Source organism: Spermophilus citellus (assembly GCF_964194105.1).
Source record: "Spermophilus citellus genome assembly, chromosome: 5".
NCBI classification, from domain to species: domain Eukaryota; kingdom Metazoa; phylum Chordata; class Mammalia; order Rodentia; family Sciuridae; genus Spermophilus; species Spermophilus citellus.
The window spans coordinates 23058696-23079923 of record NC_138186.1 but is presented as its reverse complement, the minus strand read 5'-3'; the positions used below and the strand labels follow the sequence as shown (position 1 = coordinate 23079923).

At 37.8% G+C, this 21228-nt stretch overlaps 1 protein-coding gene and 1 pseudogene across 3 annotated transcripts; one reads left to right on the top strand and one right to left on the bottom strand.

The window, feature by feature from the left end:
* Positions 1 to 294: 294 nt before the first annotated feature.
* Positions 295 to 12313, bottom strand: LOC308649749 (serpin B9-like). Of its 2 annotated transcripts, none has more exons than XM_081295562.1 (7): positions 12288 to 12313; positions 10101 to 10278; positions 5930 to 6067; positions 5232 to 5349; positions 3742 to 3884; positions 2449 to 2604; positions 295 to 1867 (listed from the first exon to the last, which is right to left on the bottom strand). In XM_081295562.1, the coding sequence occupies exons 2-7, from the start codon at positions 10266 to 10268 to the stop codon at positions 1463 to 1465; spliced, it is 1128 nt and encodes a 375-aa protein (XP_081151688.1). In that variant the 5' UTR covers positions 10269 to 10278; positions 12288 to 12313; the 3' UTR covers positions 295 to 1462. The 2 variants fall into 2 exon arrangements, with proteins under 2 accessions (XP_081151688.1, XP_081151687.1); XM_081295561.1 differs by lacking the exon at positions 12288 to 12313 and adding an exon at positions 11162 to 11402.
* A 756-nt stretch (positions 12314 to 13069) lies between these two features.
* On the top strand, positions 13070 to 14183 carry LOC308649752 (pseudouridylate synthase PUS7L-like; annotated as a pseudogene). Its single transcript has one exon. The product of its transcript is annotated as a pseudouridylate synthase PUS7L-like (transcript).
* Positions 14184 to 21228: the final 7045 nt, after the last annotated feature.

Genomic DNA, 21228 nt, shown 5'->3' with positions numbered 1-21228 from the left:
AGGTATTCAAGCAAATTCACATACATGCACTTTCATAGCAGCACTATTAAAAACAACCACAAGAGGGCAAAAATCCAAATTCCTACCACTGGATGAGTGAATAAAACAATTGTGTCATATTCAGGTACTGGAATATTATTCAGTCATAAAAAGGATTAAAATACAGATACATGCTACAAAATGACTCAACCTAGAACATATCACACTAAATGAAGAAGCCAGACACAAAAGGTAATATATTTCATGATTCAGTTTATACGAAATATGCAGAACAGGTAAATCCATGGACACAAAAAGCAGATTCATGGTTGTCAGTGGCTGGAGGGAGGTGAGGATAAAGATTTACTGCTTAGTGGATATGGATTTTTCTTTGAGGCAATGAAAATTTGGGTGACAGTAAAACTAATGTTTGCACAATACTTTTGCACAACATATTTTGATGGCATTGGACTGTGTAAATGCAAGTGTCGTTGGGATAAAAATATCTAAAAGGAATAATAGAGTTGTTGTTATTCAGGCACTTAAAAAACACACATTACAGAGGTCTTATATGCTCAAATTATTTATTATTGCACTATAAGTAGCATGAACACATGCAGGACATAATCATAAGCCTTGGCGAGTTTAAGGCCTAGTCATAACTAAGAATACAGACAGTTAATAAATAAATAATTCAACTACCATGGGGAGTTATTGTGAAAGTTCAAAGATGTATATCTGATTATGGAGAATAGGAAAATGTCTTGAAGACGGTGACATTTGAACTGTTTTTTAACTTTGAGGGCTGAATGTCATTTAACTATTGGGGTAGGAGGTAGAGCAATGCAATACCATGAGGCAAGGTGTCCTGGCTGCAAGAGGATCACAGAGTAGTTCAAAGTTATACAACCATCCAATCTGGTTGTCATAAACACTATATGAATTGGGAACCCACATAAAAAAGCAGGGGTCAAAGGACCATGACTCTATCCCCTTGTATCCCCAGTGTCTAATTCAGTGCTTAGCATATACGAGGTGAATGGTGAAAGCCAAAGAAAGATAAAATTAAAGTGTGCATTAAAGTTTTTTTTGTTTAAACTAGAATAGTAGTAATAGTAGACTAGCATTTATTACTACTGTGGCATTCAGGCTAAGGCAGGTGGAATTGCATTGCATGTGGAATGACTGGGAAATGTGTTCGGGGCCATCAGGGGAAAGTTTGCAATCTATGCTATGGCATCTGTACTGCACTCATCCTAATACAACAGGGAATCAGGACAGCCTATTGGCCATGACCTGGTTCTATGGTTCAAATCAGTGGACAGTATGGGGACGGCTGAGTGTGCTGCATCATGAGATCACACTGGTAAGTTGTTCAGAAGGCTTAGGACCCTGTTCAGCTAAAGGCCCATCCTTATAAACTGTAGAGGAAACTTGGGGACACAGAAAGAGAACAACTCTCCATGGAGAGGAAGTACAACCCTTAGGGAGATGAAAACCTGCCACAGAACAGAACAGTGTTGGTTTGGTTATGCCTGATGAAGAAAAGGAAGGGATGGTCAGCACGGAACGTTGGTATACATGCTGAGCAGTCTGTCACAATGACTATGCCCGTGGCTGCCACAGCCTCAGTGCCTTCTTCATTCACCTCCACGACACTCTTGTGCACAACCTTGGACAGACACAGGTCTGTCTCAGTTGACATGGCAGACAAGTCAGCCTGGCCCCGTTGAAAGGCATCGACCATTCCCAAACGCTGAAGCACAGACTCCATGTCATAATCCTCCTGCAGTTTAAATCTTGGAAGGAGAACTTCTACTTCAGTATTCTGCAAAGAGGCTGCCTCGGTCCAGGCTATGAATTTCTCAAAAGTCAGGTTATTTTCCACCTGAAAGACCAGAATCACAGGTTCATAGTCAGACTATGGTGGGTATCAACGGACACACAGACATTTGCATGAACATTCCATGTTGACTGTCCACACAGGATGGGTGGCTCCTTCAGCTGCTCGGAAGCTTGTGAGGGCTCTGACCTGTCCACCCCCCACGTGCTATCCCATATGTGACTTCCCTGCAGGAAGACTGTGGCTGCCCCTCCTTATCCATCCACTGTGGATGTGTCATTCTGACAAGTGTCCACGCCCAGTGGATGGTGCTCATCTAGTGATATTTGTTGGTTTGAACGAGGCTTAGTTCTTCATCATAGTTAGGGAGCTGGAGAGAGGGAGAGCCCATGGAGGCCACTCTGTGCACAGAGATCTCTTAGGGTATCACAGTGCACTACCCTCCCCGCCCCATTGAGAGGATGGTGACTTTCTCAATATAGGGATCATACCACAAGGAAGCAAGAAGAGGGATGGGTCATTTTAAACTGATGGATTGGAGATCTGGTGAAAAGGTGCACAGGATATAACTGGAATCCTCCCACACAAATTCTGAGTGCAAAGGACTGCAGCCCCTCCTGACTCACCGAGCTGAGATCCACACCATCGTCCGGGAGCAGAATGATCATGCTCAGCTCCTTGCTGGCGTAGGGCAGCTCCAACACCTGTGTCTGCACCTCATTCACGTAGCCCATCTTAAAATAGGCTTCCCGACACATCATCTGCACGGGTCTTTCCTCCTTCTGAGAGGAATGAACAGATGAGCACAAATTTAAAATAGTACAAAAAGAGACAAGAAAATTCAACCCTGCTGTGGTCCAGCACTGCTAGAAATTAATAAACAGTTATCTGAAACATGCCTTATAAAGGGGAGGGCTTAATGCATACAAGTTTCCTCATTGCATTAAATTATATTTTAAGGTATTATCGAATTTGGCAGACTAATCTCATTTCTACTTTAATTGAAGTTATACCTCACAGTCAACAAAGGCCTTTGCCACTCATTTTTAATAGTAGAAAGCAACAGATGCTGAATTAATAATGATAAGTTAGTACTAACAACAATTGAAATGAAAGTTTATTTTAATTTTTAAAATAATTGATTAAAAGGCTGGAATAGCTGGGTATGGTGGTGCATGCCTGTAATCCCAGAGGCTCGAGATGCTGAGGCAGGAGGATCATGAGTTCAAAGCCAGCCTCAGCAATGGTGAGGCACTAAGCAACTCAGTGAGACTCTGTCTTTAAATAAAGCACAAAATAGGGTTGGGGATGTGGCTCAAGGATTGAGTGTCCCTGAGTTCAATCCCTGGTACCAAAAAAATTAAAAATAAAAATAAATAAAAGGCTGGGTTGTAGCATGGTGATTCAGGGTTTGCTTAACATGCACAAGTCCTGGGGTTGATCAACAGCACTGTGAATATCACAAAAACAAAACCACAATTATAGAAATGTGACATCATATTCCCTCTTTGTACCTTGCCTTATGTGTGAGATATATATGTGTATATAATATAATATTATATATATATATATATATATATATATATAAAATATATATATATATATATTATATATATATATATATATATATATATATATCCATCTAGGTAACTTGTGTCTACAGAAATTCTTTGTTTCCGGAATGAGGTTAAACCAATATATGCATGAGACTTAATCAAAAGCAGTTAAAGGTAATAAGATGCAAATCATAATAGATAGGAAATTATTTATTCATATGAATTTTTCTAATAAATTAAAAATTCATTCAGATAGATGTTAAGTTTGAAATTATTTTTAACCACTTATACCTTATGAAGTTAACCTTTTCTATTGAAGTTTTTCATCAGACAAGCATGATTTTTTTTAAAGTTTTTCCTTACCTGGTTTATTTTAAAAGGCATCTCACACGTGCATGATTTGACAAATGGCTCATTCCATGTTCCTTTGAAGTAGATGGCATTGACAAGAACCAGCCTAGCCTGCTTATCAATAGAGTTCATTGGTAGCAAGTCTGGAATTTTACCTTTCAAAACAAGCACAAACTCTGTCAGTTGCTTTTTCTGAATCCGTGGTGAATTAAGCATGAGAATGATGTCTTGGAGATCCAAATATTCTGTTTTCAAATGTGCTGAGTTTGATGATATGTATAAAAGTCAAAAATCTCAGTTATGACAGACACTAGAAGAGCCACCAAGTTGAAGATGGTGAAAGACTTCTAAGTCACTGGAGGAAAGCAGGTTGGGACAAAGAAGAAACTTGACACCAGGTTGGAGAAGACAAGTAGGAAAGGAGAGAGGGGCTAGGTCGGAGCTGACATTACCTGCTGTGGGTAAGAGCAGTGTCAGGTTTAAGGCCCTGTGGTCAGGCCTGGTTCTAACATTGTACAGCTACCTGGCAACATTCCAGAGGCAGCCGGAATGGATGGCTCCACACAAGGGGCACAGGAGGAGTTTCTGGAAACTATTGGAAGAGATATTATGATTGCATCCTCCTGGTATCCCTGGAACAGACAATGATTTGGGTAGGTGAAGGTACTTCCTTCTTACCCTGGATATCAAAGGGTATGTTTCCAAGAAATAAGAGTATTACCTGCTAATTTGCTGCCTCAAAGGGGCACAAGACATAAAGATTCCAAAAAGAAATAGTGGAAATAATTACCTCTATTTTTTACTGTCTCATTTGTTAGCAGAAATAGGGATGTTCCTAGTAGTACATAAGTGTCTGAATGGTTCAAACATCAAACCATCATTGATCTTGAGCACCAAGGTTAGAATGTTTAGTTTTTACTCCACTCGGAAAGTGTTTTCAGTGTGTGGAATTGATCTGTGCTGGGAGAGGCTCCGTGGTTGACTAATCAAGTCGAGGCTTCTCAGTCTAATGAAGGGCACTTAAGTGAGAGATAGGAAAGAAACAGTAGAAGTCAGTTTCACATGTAAAAGTGGGAGGAATGCAGTCCAAACTGACCCCAGGAAGAGGAGGGCCAAGGGCATGACTTGGAGAAGAGCTGGCCACTGATCTTCTCCCAGAGAGGACAGTCAGCTGCCATGTGAACATTACAGGACAGTGACAATATGTTCTAATGTAAAGTCTGGCCTATGAGGATTTTTTTTTTTTTTTTTGGACACTTTTATCAGTCACTTTCATCCTAGGAGAACAGACAGCATTGATCCTCTGGTTTTGAAAACCTGAGCATTGATAAGGTCTTCTGTGAGCCATTAAGGTTCACACACACCATGAGGCTCAGCCAGGCAACCTTGCTCTGACCTCTTGCAACACCAGTGACATTAGCAGTCAGGAGGAGAGGGAGAGGAGAGAAGAGAGGAGGAGAGAGCTGGGGTGGGAGTGGGGTAAATTAACTCATAATTCTGACCTTTTGTCTCTTTTGAGACCCAGGTGTTTATATGCTTCCTGGACTTCTCTGTAGCTTTGGCAAAGGACAGCTGCTCCAGCTTCGAATGGTAGAACTGAAGACAGGACGCATTAAATGTCTTTGGAGAGAAAAGTGTTCAGTGAGGCCATGTTGCCAAATAAAAAATGTCAGTGAGCTTCAAAACATTCTGAATGCAGGAATATCTCTTAAACCTAATGAAATTTTAAGCTACTAGTTGATAAAATATTGAGGTTTGTAAGGAGGTATGTCCTATTCCCTGAATAACCACAGATGAATAATGAAATGCAATAAAATTTTAGATGTGGCATAATTTGAAATAATACAAGGTATGATTATAGAACTTGGGTCTTTATAAAAAATAAAGTTTGCCATGTATTTCTCAAGTTATCTAGGGTTCTGTTCCTTTTTTTTTTTTTTTTTGAGTCCTGGGGATTGAGCCCAGGGCCTTCAGCATGCTAGGCAAATGCTCCATCAAGCAGCTATATCCCAAGACCTTTTTCCATTTTATTTTTAAGACAAGGGTCCTATTAGGAGGCCAAGCTATTCTAAATCTCACCAGCCTCCTGCCTCAGGCTCCCAAGTGTGCCATCCTGCCTGGTCTCTAGGGTTTCTCTTCTGGGTCGTATATCACCAGGTATTTTAAATATAACTTTTATTGTTCTGCTGACTCAACTTACTGAGAGGAAATCACAGGTCTTCTCTCCAAAGAGCCTGTTGGCTATGCTAAGCAAGTACTTTGAGTTAGGCTTATTCACTTGGGTGAGAAGCATCTGGAAGCCCTTATGGATGTCTTCCTCTGTGTTTAAAGACATTGCCTGTGAAGGAAAGCAAGAAAACTCTGAATTTTGGTCTCAATAAGAATTTGCAAGCAATTTTTTTTTCTCAAATACTCCATAAAATTCATCCTTTGATGGGAAGTTGTTCACATTGAGAAGTGACACTGGTGGGGTGGGTGGAGATAAGGGCCAGGAAACTGGTGAGTAAAAGATACGGGTTTTGCACCTGTACGGAGCTCTCTGCATAGTTTATAGATGAGCATTAGGAAAAAATTAAAAGGGGCAAGAGAGGTTCAGAAAAGGGACTATTCTTAAGTCCTTCATCACAGGGAGAGCATAAATGTGTTAGAAATAGAGAAAAACTAGCCTCTATAATTTATCGTACAAAAAAATATGCGGTTAAAAACACAAAAATCCAAGAAAAAAATTGGACAGGTTATAACAATAATCTTTGAAAAGAAATGAAAGTGTAAAATAATTGATATGATTAATAAGAACAGAGTTCCTTTTTTTACAGTTTTACTTATTTATTTATTTGTATTTTAAAAGATTTATTTATTTATTGCTGTGCTGGGATTTGAATCCAGGACCTCACCTATGCCAGGCAATTGCTCTACCACTGAACCAATCCCCAGCTAGAGTAAATGAGTTCTTAAACAGTACTCTTGAGAGATAATATAAGATTCTTTAATACTTCAAAACAATTGTCACATACTAGGCCATGAAAAGTTTCAATTGACTCTAAAATTACAAATTACACAGTTGACACAGTTTATATTCAAGGAGCTCAATGTAGTAAACTTAAAGTTAATAGCACTACAAATAAAATACCAACAATGTGGAATTTCAACCTACTAAGTAATTATTAAAAACACTTTCTAAAGAAATAACTCCTCTATGTAACAGCCAAATAACAAGTTGTTTATTCTAAATAAGTAATTCTCTTCTAAATAAATGATTCTAAAGAGTTATTTAAGTTACTATCCTAAATATATGACAGATGATTTAGAAAATAATCAAAATAAATATTATATTACCAGACCAAAGAATTTGACCAAAGATAGTAAAAACAGCATTGTTTTCATATTACTAAGGAAATAATGAAATAACAAAACTTCCAACTCATGATGTTAAAAAAGGTGCTGAAAAATTTCCCCCAAGTAATTTCGGGGAAAATATAAAATAGTTAATGAGCCTAAGAACTGGTTCTTTCAAAGAAAGCACACGTATCCACATAAAGTAGATATCAGCTATTGAAAAAGCTAAAGAAAAAATTAAAATTACCCACAAGGAAAGTTATAAATGAAAAAGAAATTACACAGAAATGGATACAGAGGAAATGTTAAAATAATGAAAACTAGATTATTTTCATCAAAGTGTAAACTATGAATCACCACATAAAAGCCCAGAGATATGAACATGGGGAAAAGTTGGTCAATGGGCATTGAGTTATCATTAGGAACAAGAGGTTCTGGTAGCTGAAGTACAGTAGGTGACTATAGTGGGAAGAATGTGCTATGAAATTAAAAGAAAGAATGTTCTATGCTTTCACCTCAAAGAAATGATAAGCATTTGAGGTAATAGATCTGCTTACCTTGGTTTGAACATTACACAACGTTGAAACATCACATAGTTACCCCACAAATGTGTAAAATTTTCATGTTTCTGTGTATCATTTACAAATACATTTTAATTTTAAAAATCCGCCCCCCCACAAAGGGTAAACATACAAAGAAGAAACAATGAAAGATAAAATTTTTAAATGGCTTAGATGACATTTGGAAATAATTTTTTTTCTAATATTCAATAGCTATATTTCTCATATACTACATACACACTGCCTTATAGAAAAAGATAAAAAGCAATTAAATTCATTTCATAAAGTTTATAGATTATTGAGAAGAAAATCTGTCAAGAAACAGAACAAATGCCACTGAATTGTAGGTTTAAAAATTATTTAGGTGGCAAATTATGTGTGTATTTTATCACAATTGAAAACTGAAGGCTGAAAGCGATTTGACCCGAGACTGATATCACTATGATAAGTAACAGCTAATTCATGTTGAACATTTGCTTTAGATGAATCATCTCAATGAATCCTCCCATTAATTGAAGAATATTTGTGAACATGAAGATACCATTGATCATCAAGTGTAAAATTTAAAGCCAAAAAGAGGACATGAAACTAGAAGAAAATACTTCACATTCTCAGATGGCTGTCTCCTCAGAGTGGGTCCTCAGGGACTTTTTCTTTTCTAGTTTTCTTTTTTAAGACTTTCATAATGGTGGCAAGGATGTGTGTGTGGGGGAAGGTACACTCATATATTACTGGTGGGACTGCAAATTGGTGCAACCACTCTGGAAAGCAGTATGTAGATTCCTCAGAAAACTTGGAATGGAACCACCATTTGATCCAGTTATCCCACTCCATAGTCTCTACCCAGTCATTCCACTCCATGGTCTATACCCAAAGCACTTAAAGTCAGCATACTACAGTGATGCAGCCACATCAATGTTTAAAACAGTCCAATTCACCATAGTTGAGCTATGAAACCAACCTAGATGGCATTCGACAGATGAATGGATAAAGAAAAGGTGGTATATATACACAATGGAATATTACTCAGACATAGAAAAGAATGATTTTATGATTATTGCCGGTAAATGGATGTACCTGGAGATTACCATGCTAAGTGAAATAAGCCAATCACAAAAAAACTAAATGTTCTCTCTGATATGTGGATGCTCACACACAATGATGGGGTAGAGGGAAGAATAGAAGTTCAGTGGAGTAGACAAAGAGGAATGAAGGGAAGGGAGAAGGGATGGGAATAGGAATGACAGTAGGATAAATTGAATATAAATATCCTATGTTCATATACGAATACACCACCAGTGAAACCTCAAATCATTTATAACCACAAGAATGGGATCCTCGTTACAATAAGTTATACTCCATGCATGTATATTATGTCAAAATACACTCTACAGTCTTGTATGTCCACAAAGAACAAATAATAAAAAGAAAAAAAGATTTTTATAATGGCTGTTTACCACTTATAATACAAAGGAAAACCAAGAACCTTTAAGAAGATTTCTGCAGCCTTACAGTTGCCCTGCTGGTTATAAGCAGCTACATCTCACGAGCACTTGGTTATTATTCAGTTGAACCCTGGAGGCATGTGGATCTCCTTTTTGTAATAAACACTACATCATGGTTTTCTATAGTCACCCTCCTGTGCAGTGGCCACCAGAACATCCTGCTCCTATCCTACTGTGACTTAATACCCATTGACCATCGGTTCTTATTTCTTCACTTTCATTGGCAATTCCTAATTCACACTTTGTTGGGAAGCATCTCTCAGTGGGTGTAAAACCTAGAAAAAGATCCCAAGACATAAGCAGAGAGAATTTCCTCTATGCATAAACTTTCACTCCTTCATCAGAACAGCGGAATTATTAAAATGAGCAGTCATTACTGAAAAGGGCCCTCCAGGAAACAGAAAGTCACACTGCGTCATCAGCACCCAAAAGTGTGAGCAAGGGTAGAGCTCAACAATGACACAAGCTTTTAGGCTTTTTCTCAGGCACCTGTGTCTTACTACCCCCATCCCAACCCCCCATCCCCCCAACCCCACCAGGCAAAACCTTCAGAGGCAGGAACTGGTTCTTAATCATTTCCAGATGTTCATTGAATGCTTGTTCAACTAAACTACTCCTGTTTTCATGGTCTGTGCATGTGATTAGGTGCATGCTAGGCGCATGCTTTACCACAGAGCTACTTCCCCAGCTCTGAGCTTCATTTTCTAAACAAACTGCCAGGCAAAGTTCTGAGAAAGTTCTGAGAAATTCTTCAGATTATTAATTGGGGAAATTATTCATGCCTGCCGACAAAAATAAAAATGTCACTGGAGGAGACTTCTCGTCTCTCTCCCCTCCTTCCTCTGCACTCCCTCCCTGAAATGGTCCAGGCTCACCCCTCCTTCCTCACCAGTTCTGGAAAAACTGAAGGAAGAGACAGGAGACAACCCTTGTAGACCAGTTCCTCCTCCTGTGTGACAGGCAGGCTTACCTGAGCCATCTGGACCTTGGTGTTCCCCTTTGCCCCCAGGAGGACCATGGCCAAGGCAGAGGAGATGCTCAGGGGAGAAAAAAACACATTTTGTGAAGGTCTGTCTTGACACAGCATCTTCAAAACCTGGATGGCAAAGGTGTCATTTGCTTTTGAAAGAGAATCCATGATTCAGGGTCTGGGGGCAAAGAAGACAGAGAAACACAATGAAATGGGGCCGAGGACACTGTGTGTGGTCTCTGCTTGGCTTTCATTTATCTTATGAATTCAGAAACGTCGATTATTAGTGCCAGCAACAGACATGGGAGTAGATTATGCACGTGAGGAAGGAGCTGGTCCCTGTAGAACAGCACACTGGCAAGCAAGGGAGAGCAGAAAAGCATGCAGGAAGAACAGCAGGTGACAGGTCAAAGTAAGAGCAGGGAGGTGGTAGGTGAAGCCAGAGGAGGAGGAGTGAAAACACCAGTGGGCAGCTCTAAGCAGTGAGACCCTCCCTCACCAGGGGATGGACTTAAACCTTGGGAAACCTCCCTGACTCCTTCCCATTTCTCCAAGGTCCCCCCAAACCTATCGTCCAGGCCTGCCTTCAGACCCCTCCCAAATCTTTCTACCCCTTTACACATCTCCGGCCCTTGTGACCCTGTGCCTAGTCCAGACCACCTGGCTTCTCTTTAGAGCCTCTGACCTCCCTGCCCCTGAGCTCTCCATTGCAATAGCCCCTGTTCACTAAAATGCAATTCAAGTGGGCTGGGGAGCCTCAGGACATGGGCTCAGAATGTCAGGATCCCAGATGGACACACAGCATCCTGAGAGAGAAATACTCTCTTGATCCTATGAGCTCTCCATTAAAACTCCAGTGGCCCTAGGGATAAGCTAAAAAATGCCTTTTCTAAATGGCTTCCCAACTGCCTGGCCCCATCCCCTGCTCCAGCCTCCCACCTCTCCCAGCCTCCACCTCTACCCTCCCTTATCCCCCCATCACCTCTGAGCCTTGGCAAACATTGATAACCAACTTAAAAGGCTCCCTATCCCATCTCTGTCACCAGGTTCAAATTACTCACCTTTCCTTCCTAGGCTCAGCACCAGGAGACTTCTGATGTCTATTCTAGATCTCCCTCCTCCCTGACTCTGACTCATCCCTCCTTAGTGTAGTTCCTTGTCTCATCCATTGTTGGACCCCCAAGACTGGCTGCTCTCTGCAGGAAAGGTGCCTGGCATCCTGAGTCTAAGCACCTGGAAGTATGCTCAGGAAACAGCAAGAGCTCCATCAATTAGGGGGAAAATCTCAGATAAATAAAGGGTGCTAGGATTTTGAACTGGAGACTGGGGATTTTAAAAGCACAGAGAAACAGATATTTTAGTATATGAAACGCAAAAAAAAGTATTATATGAATCTGGAAAAGGAATTGCTGTTTCACTTATTTTTGTAATTTTCTAAAAATGAAAGCTACACATCTCCAAATCAAGACGACAATAAATTGATTTCCCAATAATTTGAGGAAAAAAAAAGCACAGAGAAGAGGTAAGGCAGAAGTCAGGCTGTAACTCCCTGAGGAGAGAGGAGAGGTGAGAAAATAAGGCCAATAGGTGGGAGCTGTGCTGGGGCATGGACACCCACCATGGTGAGGTCCAGGGCCAGCAGGGTCAGGCAAGAGGCAAGCAGAGAAGCCAGGAGGCTGTGCAGTGACTTTGTCTTGTTGCAATCCTGCTGCCCTTCTCTGGGACCTGCTGTAAGTGAGGTGACAGCTGTGATTGCCCAAGAAGGTATTTCTGTAAACCCAGAGATGGTACTGCTTTCTGGGGTTCTCTTGTTTACTCTGCTGTAATCCCCTGTCCTGGGATCCCACCTTCCAGGGGTGGCCTCAGGTTTCCAAAACTTGTCTCTCCTGGTCCCCTGTCCTCACTACCAGCCTCAGCACCGCAGCTGCCTCAGGTCTCAGTGCTGCTAGCCTGGTGCAGACTTCCAAGGGCAGGACCAGGCGCCTGCAGCTGTGTGTCTCTCTGGTTTAGTTGGGGCCTCAGCAGGAGGAGAGACCATTTATCCTTCCGGTTTTCCTGCGGGAGTTTCTGACTTCCAATCTGCAGCTCCAGAGAAGGTTCCCCGGATGACCTGGGTGAAGGTCAGGCTAGGATCTTCTCCTTGCCCAGGGATGGGTCACTAACGCCCCTGGCCCTTCTGTCACTCACCGGTACGCGCTGGAACACCACGCCAGGAGTTGGGGCTGGAGTTGCGCACTTCATGCTCTTTACAAGATTCTGAAACCGAAAGTGCTCTGAACCCGACGACAAAAGGCTGACTGCACTGCTGACTGCAAGGGGCATTGGCTGGGAAAACACAACTGGGGCTGGGGCAGGACAGAGAACCTAGAACTCTGGGCTTTCCTGCTTCAGGAAGCAAAGGCAGAATGGCAGGCTGGGTTTTTAGGGGAGGAAAGTGTATCGTGAGCCTCCTCCCTGACACGAAGGAGGGATTCCCCTGGATGGAGCGTGTCTGTTCCCCTTATTGGTTGTTGGTGATGGGAATGGTAGGGAGGGTCCTCAGAAACTAAGAGTAGGACTACCGTTATGATTCAGTTATACCGCTCTTCTCCGTGTAGGAGAAAACAGTGAAATTTTTATAAACCAAATATTGAGTATAAATCTTTGATATCCGAAGAAGAATCACTTGACTTTTTAAAATATTTGGATGCAAAGAAAGAAAATTCCAAAATTACCTGTAAGCCTGATACAAAGACCACAGAAAAGCTATCATTTTGTCAACAGAAGTTTGGAAAGCTTGTAGAAACCAAATCTTTTCCTGAACAGAATTACAGTGCTGGTGATCTAAATGTAGTGAGATGTTTTTTGAAAAACAAAACAAACAAACAAAAACAAAACACACACGGTACAGGAAAGGTATCTTCTTGAATAAAAACAGGAAAAAATAAGTTATACATACAGCTTTTACCCTATGAAAGGAAAATCTGGAGATGTTTGAAGTGGTAGATTTTTCAGCTATTAAACTTGGAGTGATTCCTTCGGATTTTAGTTATGCAGGCCTTAAAGACAAGAAAACTGCCACCTATTGAGCAATGGTTGTAGAAAACTGACTTCAGGGAAGTTGACAAATATTGGAAAAAAAATTGAAAAGAATGAATGTCCCTTAGACTTGGACAGCTCAAAGGGAATCACTTTGATATTGTCATCAGAAATTTACAAAATCACATAAATGATTCTGGAAATCTGAAAAAGAGAATTTTGAAGGCAATAGAAAATGTTAATAATCAAAATTTTGTGACTTACTATGGACCACAGAGATTTGGAAAGGGAAGGAATGTTCATACAGACCAAATTGGATTGGCTCTGATGAAGAATGAAATGCTAAAGACCATAAAATTATTTCTTACACAAGAAGACATGGATAATCTTATGAATAGAGCAAAGAAATATTTTCTTCAAACTGAGGATGCTAAAGGCACACTTTGACTGATGCCTGAATTCAAAGAGAACATGGGTTAGAGTCATTGTATCACTTTTGCATGACAGAGTAGGGTTATATCCAGGCCTGGTTCTCTTTTCCCCATTTCATGTGCATATTCTATGTTCATGCATTTAGCAGCAAAATTCAAGTCTGTCTGACTTCAAACCTATGAATTAAGGTTTGACTTCAAACCTATGAATTAAGTGGAGGATGATTTCATCAGTTTGGATGAAGATGTTGATGAGCATTTCCCAATTAGTAATGTTTATCTGGTAACTGAAGAAGAGGAATCAGCTAAATATATGCAGTATACCAGGTGGTTCTTCCAGTACTTGGATACAATATTCTATATCAAAAGAATCAATTTGAGCAGTGGTACCATGAAATACTTAGCAGAGATGGACTACAAACATGTAGGTTTAACGTACCTACTCTGAAAAGGAAGATACCAGAATGCTATAGACAGATTTTGAAACATGCCCATCACCTCTCATACCAATGGATGGGAGATTATGATGCTAAAATGGAAGCTTCTCACATCAATGAGTCAACTTGATCTCTTTTGATCTTCAGGCTTCATGTTATGCCACAGTTTGAGGGAAACAATGAAACATGATGTTTAAAAACTGATATCCTTAATATAATCACATATAGGTCACTCTGAAGGAAAGGGAGCTAAAATTTTTGGAGTATCTATTGATGTCACCTTTAAATTTCACAACATCCCAAGAAGCTGGAATCTGATGCTTTAAAGTTCCAGGAGACATATAGCAAATAAGTGTCAGAGTTTGAATTAAGATGTATGTGAAAGTCTATGTTCTTTCTATTTTATGGTGCTTCAATGAACTTTTCTATGTTATAAAAGTTCCAATTTTTTAAAAACAATTAGGAATGTATATCACTGTAAGCTAACACTTAAAAATTGTGAAATAGAATTCATATCCTCTACCTTCTTCCTTAGAATAGAGATGAAACTAAGTTGCAATGAAATCATTTGTGGTTGGAGAGAAACATAGATGAAGCATTTGCTAATTAATAATGTCATTCATTCCTCTTTTGAAATTATTGCTCATAACTATATATAAAGAAATTATCCATCTTTATGATGGCTAGTCCTTTATGAGATAATATTTGATAAGGCTTAAATAAATATTTTCATATAATTTTCATATATTAGTGTATATTGACCCCTAACTTTTGGGTTATTATTTGAAACACACTTTAGAGTCAGATCTGTGCTCAGATACAGCTCTGATAATTTACCAGAGACTTTGCATATGTTATGGAATCTTTTTGAGAATCAAGACAATTTCATCTTCATAAAGTGATAAGTAAGAGGATTATTTCTACTTTTTCTGTTGCTACGAGAAGAAAACATTCTGCCCATTGGAAAAACTTAATGTTTGTTGGTTTCACTGTCCCATATGATGAAACATTCATTATATCAGTTAAGTTGTGTATATATAGGGCACTAGGGATATAGCTCAGTTGGTAGAGTGCTTGCCTGAAATGCATAAGGCCCTGGGTTCAATCCCCAGTACCCCCCCACCCCACACACATTTTTTAGGGGGAGGCCAGGGGATGACTGATGTATTAATTGGAAAGAGAAGTATCTGAGCATCCTTTCATTGCATCATATCATGATGAAATCTAAAAAGCAGTATGGAATATTATATATCAATAACATGGCACTTTTATCTACGTAAGTCAGTCTAACTACTTAGGAAGTGTTAGCATAAGAAAATAAAATTTAAAAGAATGAAAAAAAATACTGTGTGCCCTGCAAAAAATTTGCTTCAGTCAGTATTTTTATATATATTAAAAGAAATTAAAAATAATTTCAAGGACTAGCATTAAATAACTACTGTAAGTAAAATGAGATATACCAAATTGATGACAAACATGTAGTTACTAAAAATGGTGATGAAGGACTTAGTAACATTAGATAATATTGCTCCATAAGAGCAGAACACAGGTATTACAAATACAGTAAGGTGCTGAATTCAAGTATTACAAATGAGAGGTGTTGGCATGGTGATTGAGAGCACAAATATTGGAAACAAACTCTCCTAGTTTGAACCCTGTGTCTGCTAATTATAGCATTGGGAAAGTTATTTAAGTTTCTGTACTTCCGTTTCAATATTCACAATAGGTATGTTAATATATAGACATTACTTACTACATAGGATTTTTGTGAGGATTTCCTGAAAGTTAACTAATATACTAATATGTAAAGTAGCTTTAAGAAGTGCCTGGCACTTATTATTAAATAAATGTCTTCAGGTGCAATTTTCAAAGAGAAAAAATATTAGAAAATGTTCTATTAAGATTATGGAGTGTTTGATTTTTCTTAAATACTAAAAATTTACTGTTGTTGGCATTCTATAATTTGTCAATAAATAAATCTCAAAACAAAAAATTGGATATTATATTATCATTTTTTAATTGCCTTCACACTTTCAGTGTTTATTGAGAATTAAATAATAGTTTTCAGGTAGTAAAATTTTTTTTATTAGAAAAAATGTTTTAACTTTATTTCATAACATAAGTTATATCCTATAAATGTAATTAGAAAATGAGTTATATAAATTACTAAAATCCTAGTTTTCTTGTAATGATGAGTAGCTATTAGAAAAAATGAAAGGAATGAAATTTGCTCCTTATTTTCTTTGCCTCTAGATGGCACTGTAATCTTAGACATCTTATTTATTTATTTATTTATTTATTTAGTAAATACTTCAGCCGTGCATGAAAAAAGAATCGCTAAATTTATTTCAAGCCATTATAAAGTATATTCAGATATTATTCATGTGAGAAATAATTTATGTACCAATAATATTTGCCTTGATAATTTTTGTTCTGCAGTTTAGGGACTTTGTTTTGGACCAACTAATTAACCAGTCACCCAGGTTTTTAAACTTTTTATGGGGTTCAGATCTTCATAAGCACAACCACTGGTTTAGTTTTAGTTTCCAAGGTTTATTGAAAAATGAATAATAGTTCTCCTGGATTAGTAAAAGGAAACAATTTTTAATTCTTTTTATCAAGATAAAAATACCTGGATGTTTTATCAGTTGTAATAAACTAAAGGTTACCTGTAACTTTTGAGCCAACTGTCATGTACTGAGTGTTATGCCAGTGTCTCTCATTTTATCCTTCCACCCACCCCATGGGGAGGAAGCATCTGCCACCATCTTTCTGTGGATTAAAAACATATCTGAGTGCTTTACTGATCTATTTAAGGTCAAAGAAGATAGTATATAATTGAATTTGATTATGTTTCCTAGATCAGTACTAATTCATCTACCCAATATTTGCCTTCTGAAGACAATTTTTTTTAGATAATAAGTTCGTGTCTGCCAGCTTAATATTGCCTGCTACTAGTTAATAGGCATATTGGAGTATGTCTTGAGAGAAACATGATTCCTTTTGAGATTCTGTGACTAAAATAGACGTAAAAGAGATCCTTCAGGAAGTTTCCAAATCATTTTGCAATATTTTGCAAAATATGTTGGGATTTGTATTGTAATGAAGTTCAAAATAATTATTGGTCCTAGGAAATTATTTTAGATGAAAAACCTAGCCCAATGTTAAATGTCACTGGAAAAGCCCAGTGAGAAATTTGCTGAGTTCTCTTTTAGTCATCTCATCAATCTTTCTGTTTAAAGCTGCTGATGCTAATTTGCATATATTAGTAATGTTTGCTGATTTACTCTGTTAGGAGAAGCAGCTAGGATCTCATACTCAGGCATATCAGTAGACAGCAGTATCTAACTCGAGATCACTTTGTTTTATTGAATGTATTTTTCCACTTACTGTGTATTTATGGCAAATGATTTTGGTGTCTAGTCTATGTGATAATACTGTATTTCCTTTAAAACTAAATTTAATTTTAAAAAGGAAAAATTAATTGAAATGTATTCAGTAAATAAAAGTGAAAATATAGCAGTAATTATGACAGTAATATGAGAACTATTAAAGGTTTTTTTTGTTTCTTCTTTTAAATTTATTTTTTATTAGTTCTAATCAGTTATACATGACAGCAGAAAGCTTTTAAATTCATTGTACACAAATGGAGCACAACTTTTCATTTCTCTCTACACGATGTAGAGTAGATTCTCATCGTGTAGACTCTACATAATGTAGAGTCACACCACATGTTGAGTCATACATTACCTAGGGTAATGATGTTTCTCTCATTCCACCATCTTTCCTACCCCCCATGCCTCCTCCTCTTCCTCCCTTTCCTTGGCCCAATCAGAGGTAGTAGTGATCATATATGCATATCCAAATTCCTTCATTCTCCCCCCCCCCCACCCTCCATTATGGATCAGCATCCACTTATCAGAGAGAATACTTGGCCTTTGTTTTGTTGGGACTGGCTTACTTCACTTAGCATGATATTCTCCAACTTCATCCATTTACCTGAAAAAGCCATAATTTTATTGTCTTTTAATGCTGAGCAATATTCCATTTTGTATATATACCATATTTTCTTTATCCATTCATCTATTGAAGGGCATCTAAGTTGCTTCCACAGTTTAGCTATTGTGAATTGAGCTGTTATAAACATTGACATGGCTGTGTCACTGGAGTATGCTGTTTTTAAGTCCTTTGGGTATAAACTGAGGAGTGGGATAGCTGGGTCAAATAGTGGTTCCATTCCAAGTTTTCTGAGGAATCTCCATATTGCTTTCCAGATTGGCTGCACCAATTTGCAGTCCCACCAGCAATGTATGAGTGTGCCTTTTCACTCACATCCTCTCCAACACTTATTGTTGTTTGTATTCTTGATAACTGCCATTCTGACTGGAGTAAGATGAAATCTTGGAGTAGTTTTAACTTGCATTTCTCAATTACTAGAGATATTGAATTTTTCATTTATTTGTTGATCGATTGTGTATCTTCTTCTGAGAGGTGTCTATTCAGATACTTGGCCATTTATTAATTGGACTATTTGGTTTTTGTGTGTGTGTGTGTTTAGCTTTTTGAGTTCTTTATATACCCTAGAGATTAGTGCTCTATCTGATGTGTAAGTGGTAAAAATTTGCTCCTAAGATGTAGGCTTTCTATTCACCTAATTGTTTCTTTTGCTGAGAAGAAGCTTTTTGGTTTGAATCCATCCCATTTATTGATTCTTGATTTTATTTCTTGTGCTTTAGGAGTCTTGTTAAGGAAGTCAGGACCTAATCTGACAAGATAAAGATTTGGGCCTACTTTTTCCTCTATTAGGCACAGGGTCTCTGGTCTAATTCCTAGGTTCTTGATCCATTTTGAGTTGAGTTTTGTGCATGGTGAGAGATAGTGGTTTAGTTTCATTTTGATGTATATGGATTTCCCAGCACCATTTGTTGAGGAGGCTATCTTTTCTGCAATGTATGTTTTTGATGCCTTTGTCTAGTATCAGATAAATGTATTTATGTGGGTTTGTCTTGTCTTCTATTCTGTACCATTGGTCTACATGTCTATTTTAGTGCCAATACAATGCTGTTTTCTCTGTAGTATAGTTTAAAGTCGGGTATTGTGATGCCTCCTGCTTCACTCTTCTTGCTAAGGATTGCTTTGGCTATCCTGCATTTCTTTTTTTTTCCAAATGAATTCATGCTTGCTTTTCCTATTTTTATAGGGAATAACATTGGGATTTTAATTGGAATCACATTGAATCTGTATAGGGCTTTGAGTAGTGGCCATTTTGACAATATTAATTCTACTTATCCAAGAGCATGGGAGATCTTTCCATATTCTAAGGTCTTCTTCTATTTCTTCTTTAGTGGAGAATGATTAAAGTTTAAGAAATACTGGTGTAGTTGAGAATCCTTGAACTCAGAAACAGATGCCAACACTGCTTTGGTAAGTGACTTTAGTAACCCACTGAATTTTTCTTTGTTAAGTTTCCATTTTGTCAGTAACAGGTAATGTTATGTAAAGCAAATTATGAAAAATATACAAATTCAAGATACTATGAACAGAGGTAGTAGTGATCATATATGCATATATGCATATATACTATGAATAGAGGTAGTAGTGATCATCTTAACATGTTACTAATAAAGAATTTATTTTAAAAAATCTTGTGAAAAACTAAGAATAGTGTCTGGCACTTAGTAAATTCTCAGTAAATTTCAGCAAGTGTTCTTATAGTTAATAAGACCTTCCTGTGCTCTCTTATAAAATTCATAGAATAAAGTATTTAATGACTTTCCATTGGCAGAAACATAAGAGGAAACAAGGAGCACACTAGACACGTGGCCAAACCAGCTTTTATATCAGACCCACTCTCAAGAGAATCCATGGACCCAGAATTGTCTTGGTTTGAATGGAGTAATGATTTTGTTCATTAGGTTGGAACCTAATGAACCTAGTAAAAGTCTCACCAGGGCCCATTTCTTAATATCTTAAAATGAAATTACATTCAACATTAATTTCGAGGGCATGGATAAACCCCACTCAAGCCCTAGAGGAATATTCATTTTTCTATTCACATAGGAGACAGTAAAAAAAAAAAAAAGGTAGGGTTTCCCTTGGGACTGAGCAATTATTTCCCCCATTTCCTCCTGGAATATTTACCATTTATGCCCTCTTAAGGCAGTATATTAGGTAGGATGCTCTTACATCATTGACAGGTACCACTTGATATCCAGAGGGGAAGGCAATATGGGTCTACTTTAAGCAGCTTGAAATGTATGAAATAGGTACCCCCTAGGGAGAAAGGAGATAGAAGAAATATTTTAAGAAATTATCACTAAAAATGTCCAGATTTGGTTAAAAACTATAATGCTATTGGTCCCAAATCTCAACAACCCCCAAACACAAAAGACACAAAGAGATATACTCCAAGGCACATCATAATTCAATTGTTCAAAACCAAAGGTCCAAAGTGATTCAGTAATGCAAGACTGGTTCAATGTTAGAAAATCAAGCAATATAATTCATAGTATTAACAATCTGAAAGAAAATATGATCATCTTGAAGGTACAGAAACAGCACTTGATAAAATTGTATATCATTCCTGCTCTTAAAAACCTTCATCATCAGTTTGGGGTTGTAGCTCCAGGGAAGAGTTCTTGCCTTGAACATGTGAGACATGGGGTTTGATCCTCAGCAGCACATTATAGATAAATAAAGAAAATAAAAGTTATTAAAAAAAAGCCCTCATCAAACTAGAAATAGAAGGAAACTTCATCAACCTGGTAAAGAGCATCTATGAAAACAAAATAGCTAATATCGTAAATAATGATGAAAGTTGTGCTGTGCTATAGGTGCCACTCTGTGAAATAAAGAGAGAAAAAAAGGAGGGGGGAATAAAGTCATTCAAATTGGAAATAAAGAAGAAAATGCTCTTTATTATCTGGAGATAAAATTGTCTTTATAGGAAATCCAGTGAAATCTATTTTGAAAAGCTACTGCTAAGTGACGTTAGCAAGTCAACAAGGTTGAAATACAAAAAAAAAAAAAAAAAAAAATCATATTCCCAGCAACTAACAATCAGAAATTGAAATAAAAAAATAACACCAATTATAACAGCATCAAAAGAGCAAGATATCCTTGGAAAGAAACCTGAGAAATGATGTGGAATATGCATCTATACATTGAAAACTACAAAATGACTATGAAAAATTAAAGAACATGCTACAAAATGGAGAAAAATGTCTGGTTCATGAGTTTGAA